Below are 7,740 nucleotides of genomic sequence, written 5' to 3'. Positions count from 1 at the left end.
GGCGGAGGGTGCGGCTGGCAGCCGCGGAAGCCGCTGCGCCCCGCCCCCGGCCGGTGGGCCCCGACTGGAGGAGCGGGCGCGGGCGCCACCTCCCCTACTTCGAAACTAGAATTACCTCGTCTTAAGGCTGCATGGGTACAGAGGAGCCGTGTGGTCTCAGGGCTCCTGAGTGACTCCAGTGAATTTAATGTGTGATGGGAGAGGGCCACCCAATTAGACATAAGGAGATACAGATGATGATGATAGTTTCCAGATTCTTAAAACCCAGTAAAATACAGTGTCTTCATCTTTTCTAAATAAGAAAACTTGGACTTTGATATTTCTCACTTAACTTTTACAAATATGAGAGAGAGAATTAATCCTGAAATTACACTGTGACTCACACACCTGCGAGGCGGAGGCAGGGGAGGGAGGGAAACGGAATGAAGGTGTACCGACTCCCCACGATGCGCTTAACCACTGTGTACTGCAAACATTTACTAATAAAATAAAATTTAAAAAAAGACCGGAGGAAAGCGCCTTGCGTGGCTACCAAGAACACCAGTTCTCTTAGATCTGAAGGTGAGGCTGACCTCTCCCCGCTCAGCCCGCCCCTCTCCAGGAGGCGCCAGGTGACTCGGTTGTCCCGCACTGTGGCAGTCTTAATTAGTAGTGCTTTAAAATAGCACGAATTTCGCTGCGTGCAGAAATGGCCACTGCGCACATCTTGAGCTGTATCGCTCCTCAGCTGTCTTGTCATCAATCTAAACAGAGAAATTTACTCCACTCTGGATACTTTGTCCTTGTCCTCCTAGACTGGACCCTCGGCTTCTGCCCTACCTGGCCTTTGCCTGACATCGTGGTGGGAGGGTGTTGACCATACAGCCCGTAAACAATTGTGTGGCATGTACAAATCTAATAGTTCTGGTAAAAGTCAAGGCCAAGTGGTAGCTGAGGGGCAATACTGTACCACGGAGCCATTCAGAATACCGAGCGAAAGGATGTGGTTTAAATCCAGCTTTAAAACTGGGCCCTCTTGGAGTAGAAAAATCCTGTTTTAGAAAACACTGCTTCCATTTCACCAGAGTCCAGATGTAAAATTCCGTCTCCAGGGTGCTACCGCTCGTGGTGCTTCCTGCCAACCACCAGGGAAAGGCAGGATCTCTTAGGTAACTGGGTCCTCAGAGATAGAGTGTATTCTAGTTCAAATGCAATGCCTTCAGTTGCACCAGGTGGGAACAGGCCCTGCAGGTTATCGAGTGTGTTGAAGGTCTGGAGCAGATTGAATATTCCCTTAGAATAGGGATTTATTTTTTCAGTTGTATCATCTGCACTTAGCACAGCACCTGAACAGACTATTTGCTCAACAGCATTAGTGGAGTGAATGCATGAATTTATAGAGGGAGCATTCCATGACAGGAAGAATGCTACATTCTGTGCTAACGAATGTTCCCATAGAAACATAGGAATTATGAGAATTTTTCTCTTGGGCTTTTAAAAAATAACTAGTAATGTTTTCCTTATTAATACATGCATTCAAAACCGTGAAATTTATCTGCTCCATCCCTGGAAATTATTGCCTGCTCATAATGGAAGGTGTACACCGGTAAAAAGTCAAAGGACAGCATTCACGTCAGGCTCTGCTAATTCCTGGCCCCATGATCCTGGCAAATTAATACACAGGATTACTATTAGGATTCGATGAGATCCTGGATACTGCAAAGCTTTGTACGCAATATTGTCCTCAAGAGACTCTAATCCCATAGATCCAGTAATGACATCTCAGAATGTATTTGATATTACCTGTTCCATCATAACCACTGCACCTGTCGAGGCAGGCAGACGTAACGGTTACGAGCTTGAAGTGTGGACTCAGCCTGTTGGTCTTGGGCATATTATTTAACCTCCCTGCCGCCCAGGCTCATGCTTTATAAAACAGAGTTGATCATGGTCTTTAGAATCTAGTAATGTTGCCAGGAAGGAATAAAAAGACACATACAAACTATTTGACACCATGTTCAGCACACTCAATGTACAATGTTCTCTTAAAGTGTTTCCCAATCTTCCAGCATTTTCTTATTTACTGGTTCAGCTCTAACACTTTATGTCCGGCTAGTCAACTTCTCTTAATATTAGTGCTCAAAACAGTTATTGAGCCCCTGGCCTTGGACACGCATCGTCTTTCCTAATCTATCAAGAACTGTGATCTCTCCGTTGGTGATTTTACCTTCATCCTGTCTCAGAGACCCGCCACGACTGTCATCCCCTAAACTCTGTGATGACTGCGCAGCTTCGTAAACTCACCGCTAAGCCTCCCGCTGACTGACTAACGCCCTTCTCCGTAGTCTGCCCCCCCAAGTACCCGTGATTTGGGGTTCTGCCACATGTTTCTTCCCCTTAACCTCTTCGTACTCTCAGAACTTTTCCGTCCTTACACAGTGTAAATTCCATGCTCAATCACTGCTAGTATCCACTGAAAACATCTTGATCTCTGAAGTCCTTTCTTGATGTCTTGGCTACTTTTCTTTCTGCTTTTCTTTCTGAGACAAAATACCTGATACCCAAAGTTAGAGGAGAAAAAGTTTCTTTTGGCTCACGGTTTGTAGACATTTCAGGCCATAGCTGGCTGGCTCCCAGGCGGGGGGGCGTGGCAGAGGGGCATTGCAGGGGAGAAGTAGTTCATGGTGGGCAGAAGGCAGGAGGGCAGCAAAGCAGTGAACCCGTGAGGAAGCTCGTGCGTGTTGCCAGTGTCCACTGGGACCCATTTCTTAAACATTCCATCACTTCCTAATAGCACCACTCGAGTGGGGACCAATTCTGTAACACGTGTGCTTTGGTGGCACACTTTCTAAACCTTAGCACTGCCTAACTGCGGTTTCTTGGATTCCTGTTCCCTTTGCTACATTTGAATGTACTCAGATAAACCAACTCAACTGGAACTGTCCTTATCAGGTCACTGCTATTTTATCTCCACCTTACGGAACTTTTCAGTCCCTGCTGTCACCGGGAGGCTGGGTCCTGATGCCATGAGGAGCTGGCCCTTCCTCATCAACCCTTCAGCTTCAGCAAAAGAATTCTGACAAGACATGCAGTGACCGTGCACAAGTACAGGCTGAGTTTGTTGAGAGAATTACACCTTTAAGCAAGAAGACAGACAGTGCCTTGAAGACGTCTGCTTCAAGGGGGAGTCTGGATATCTCTTTATGCACAGCAGAGTTTCTCCTGGGGTTCAGGACACTACGGTGATTATTATTGTTTTACCTGCATTCTGTATATGCTTATCAACATTTCCCGAGAGGTTCCTTTGGGAAGTCACTGTCGCAAAATGTCTCCTTCTTCGTTTTCAGATCCCCTGTGTTCCTTCAGGAGTCTTAACCATGTAAGAAACTTACAAAAGAAATTTATGAAAGAAAAAGTTCTAATTGATATCAGGTCTCAGCCCAACCTGGGAGGATCTTTCAAGCTTTCTCCTCTTTCTGATATCACTGGGCTGTAGGCCGCCACAACCAGGGAGGCCATGTGCCTTACTTTGGAAATAGACCCCTGTGTGTTGTAATGAGTGTCCACAATGTGTAATCTTAAAATGTCATTGTGCTCCATGGGAGCATTTTGGGGATGAGACCTAACAAGTAATTTTTAATGTATTATAAATTGAGATTTTTATTTCTGCATTTAACTATAACTAGCAAAGCGTGCTACTTTGGATCCACTTTGTCCCTCAGGTCTGCTAATATCTGACACCCCACCTAACACTCACTGTACTTGAACGCCTGAGTGGCACCTAACGTAGCAGACCATCCCTTCTCAATGCAGTTTCTTTCTCACCACACACTCTGGGACTTTTTCTCACCATTTCAAACCCATTTCCTTAGTAAATTAATAAATTTATTGATTGTTATTAATAATTTTTAATTTATTAATATTAATTGTTAATTTATTTAATAATTTATTAATTAATAAGTAATTTCCAGCTCCTCTCCCTCTCAACAGGCTCGGCCCTCAAACTTTTCTCTGTACCCTCTCCCTCGCAGGCACTCTCTTGCTCTCACTCTGTCTCTCTCTTCCTGCTTTTATGAACAGTCACTTTAAAAATAGCACCTACATGCTGATGGTACCCGTATTTCTTTCTCCAGACTGCACAAGTCCTCTGGACCCCCGTAGTACACCTAGTACTTTCTCTACCTCTCTATTTGGATGCCCAAAAGACATCTGAAACATACAACACCCCAAACTGAGCTCCAGAGACCCCCAGTCTATCTCTTCTTCCCCATTTAAGTAAAGAACAACTCTGTCCTTTTAGCTTCTGAGGACAGTAAAGGGAGAGTCATCTCTGCTTGTTTCTCCTCTCACAGTGTAATTTTCGTGGAGCACTTCATGCCACCTTCCCTGGTCGCCCCTGGTTTGATTCACAGTGATCTGTCGCCTGCATTCCTGCCTCCTTACAGTATTTCCTTTTTCACTCTTGCTTTCCCACCATCTGCATAGCTGTCAGAAAAATGGCCTTCCTTTTACATGGCCTCTGTAAAAGGAAGTCCAGGTCATGACATTCAGCGACTCATTTCAGTATTGGCCACATAATTTTGAGGCCCCAGTGCAAACCAAAAATGCAGGACCCTAGCCAGGGCCAGGAAAATAATCTGCTCTCCCTTTTCTTGTGCCTTTGCCCCACTATCTGGATCCTGGGTGTGCCAGAGGCTCCACTGAGTTGCTGGCTGAATGTACCTGGTACTGCCAAGTGAGGGACATGAAGTCACTACTAGTCTCACGCCAGAATGTCGTGGGGCACACACCTGACCCTGGTACACTCCCCTATTTTCTGGTCAAGCCCTCTCTGGGCTGGTAGGTGTATTAGTGCGGTTTTCATAACTATCACAAAATACTTGAGGCAGAATACCGTATAAAAATGATTTACTTGGCAAAGAATTGTGTAAGCTCAAAGTACAAGATTAGGATGCTTGTTGGTTTGGTTTCTGGTAAAGGCCAAATGGTGAAAGGCATCACAATGGTGGGAACATACGCAGGAGGAAGAAATCACACCCTAAACAGGAAGCCAGGGAGTGACTTCAGCATTGTGCTGGTTCTTGTAATAATGTGCTCTCAGAGGTGTTCAGTGGTCCCAACAGAACTATCCCAGTCCCTTCAGGGCAAGGAGTCCCAGTGACCTAAGCATCTTCCACTAGTTACCACCTCTTAAGGCTTCACACCATTTCTCAACATTGTAGGGCTGGGGACCAAGCCTTCAGCACATGAACCCTTGAGACAAGCTGTATCCAAACTGCAGAAGTGAACAACATCAGTTTCAGGACAGAGTGGAAGAGAGACTGGGGGCTACGTAGGGCTGGGACACTGGGAAGTGGTGAGTGGGTGTCTGAGAACCCATCCTATGAGGCAGGGAGGCAGGACCAGGCACAAACTGGTGATGTTCCATCATCCCACTGGACTTCACTGCAAAACACAGGTTCAAATACGAAACGATGGTAACTGTGACACTGACATTTGAGCACATTCTGAGCACGCAGTTATGTAAACCTGCACTGGTTTTATACCCAAGAACCAACTCTGGTTCATAGTTAGCCAGTACCTGCAGATCTTGTACCACACGAAAACTAGAGATTTCACGTCGTCCCTGCAAGGTCCTATATAGTCTGACCCGCAAGTAACCAATTTCTCTCTAGTTTTACTTCTTGCTTTTCACCTACTCTTACCCTCTATTGCCTTCTGCTTCTTATTAGTTCTCAACACTCTTAGAAAGATGCTGCCCCAAGGCCTCCTTTACAGGACAGCTATTTCTTCCTGGGATGCTTTGCTCCAAATACCCACAAAACGTATTTCTTTCGCTTTGCTCCTTTAAATCACATCTTCCTTAGGTCATCCTTATTGCGTGTGAAATCCTGTCTTAGCCTCACTCCGTCACCTACTTGCTACATTTAAGAACGAGATCTGGCTCTCCTGCCTGGCTCCTTAGGGTCTTTACAATTCCGATTTTTCCATCCAAGAGTCACCCTCATTTTGTGGTGATGAGTGTGGGCGAACAGGACCACCTCCCCATTCTATAGCAAGCTCACACAGTTCCCTTGGGGTTCTGTCATGATTTATGTCTAGATGTCCCCCAAGAGTCTTGTGTGCTCTAAGTAGGGCTTTTGGAAGGTGTTTGGGGTATGTGAGCTTATAGCTGGCTTCCTATAGGAGGCTGGGTCTGCTTAGAAAGGGCAGGTCGCTGTGGAGTATGGCCTGAAAAGATTTATCTCCCCTCTTGACTACCCCCTTGATCTCTCTCTCTGCTTCCTGTCTGCATGCCCCTCTGCTATGCCATCTGCCTTGGAGCCAGCTGACTCTTGAACCTTTTCAAACTGTGAGCCCAAATATGCCTTTTCTCCTTCTAGAAGTGGGTGTTGGCTACTGTATCTCAGTGACAAGACAGTAACTAAGGCAGGCTCTGAGCGTATCCTCTAGGCTCCAACACAGCACTTGGAGTATGCATTAATTGTAACATTTCCCCAGAAGATTCACATTACATGAGTTTGCAGTGTGGGAAGCAAATCTGCTAAGGTTCACCTGAGATATTGGTTCTGTTTTCTTACAATGTAAGTCTAGAGAAGGAGGGTATAAGATTTGATGGGAAAGTCTTCTGGATTCACAGGAGATATCAGAACAAAACAGTCACTGTTACACATTTTAATTCAGGTTGTTTGACCTGAGTTATTTGGTTTTATTGAAACAAAGATGTGGACGTTCAGCTAGGATGACCAACAGTTAAATTCTAGGACTCAGCTGGGGTTGTGTCATGGACTGAATGATTGTGTCTCTTCAAAATTGGCATATTGAAATCCTAAGCATCCTGTGATGGCATCTAAAGGTGAAGCCCTTGGGACATCATTAGGGTTAAATGGGGTCAGGAAGGTGAGATTATCAAATGGTGAGATTAGTGTCCTAATATAAATAAGAAGAAAACTCAGAGGGCTCATCTTCTCTTCCCTCCCTTTTCCCTTCCCTTCCCTTCTCTTTTCTCTTATTTTCCCTTCTCTTTTCTTCCCTTTTTTATTTTAAAGAGAAAAAAATTTCAAAACAAGATAATAGGAGGGTAACAATGGTTAATACTTTGCATATTGCTATCTTCAAATCAGTTACCCAGAGTACCAGAGATAGGCATTTCATTGTCCAAATAATATTAACACAAACCTTTCCTTTCAATGAACTATGGGAAATTAGTGAGACAACACAATGTTTGCACATGTAGGTCTGGTTTATTTCACTTATGACTATCGTCTTGAGTTGCATCCATCTACCTATAAAAGTCTCGAGTTTATCCTTCTTTATGGCTGAGTACTACTCCATTGTATAAAAAGACCTCATATTTTTTATCTATTCCTCAGCTGATGGACATTTGGGTATTTCCAAGATCTGACTATTACAAATTGTGCTGCTATAAGCATGGATGCATGTATATCATTGTGGAACAATGATTTTAATTTTTCTGGGAAGATACCCTTCAGGGAAATAGCTGGGACAAATGGGACCTCCAATCCTAGTTTCTTAGGAATCTCCACACTGATTTCCACAGTGATTGCACCAGTCTACACTCCCACCAACAGTGAAGAAGGGTTCCTTTTTCCCCACAGCCCTGCCAGCATTTGTTATTAGTTGGTTTCTTGATGATAGCCATTCTTTCCAAGGTGAGATGGAATCTCAGTGTTTTTGTAATTTTCTTTTTTTCTTTTTTTTTATTTTAAAGAGTAAAAGAAGGATAACATAATAATAGGG

At 44.5% G+C, this 7,740-nt stretch overlaps 1 protein-coding gene across 1 annotated transcript in view; it reads right to left on the bottom strand.

Moving 5' to 3' along the window:
* Nucleotides 1–739, bottom strand: part of Xkr4 (XK, Kell blood group complex subunit-related family, member 4) — a 392,869-nt gene extending 392,130 nt beyond the window's left edge. Inside the window, exon 1 of the mRNA XM_005396125.2 lies at nucleotides 533–739. Coding sequence (XP_005396182.1) covers nucleotides 533–739 — 207 coding nt within the window. The remainder of the gene's footprint in view (nucleotides 1–532) is intronic.
* Between the last annotated feature and the right edge of the window lie 7,001 nt (nucleotides 740–7,740).

This window comes from Chinchilla lanigera, unplaced genomic scaffold (assembly GCF_000276665.1).
Source record: "Chinchilla lanigera isolate Chin_1 unplaced genomic scaffold, ChiLan1.0 scaffold00053, whole genome shotgun sequence".
NCBI classification, from domain to species: domain Eukaryota; kingdom Metazoa; phylum Chordata; class Mammalia; order Rodentia; family Chinchillidae; genus Chinchilla; species Chinchilla lanigera.
This window is presented reverse-complemented; position numbering and strand designations above follow the sequence as displayed.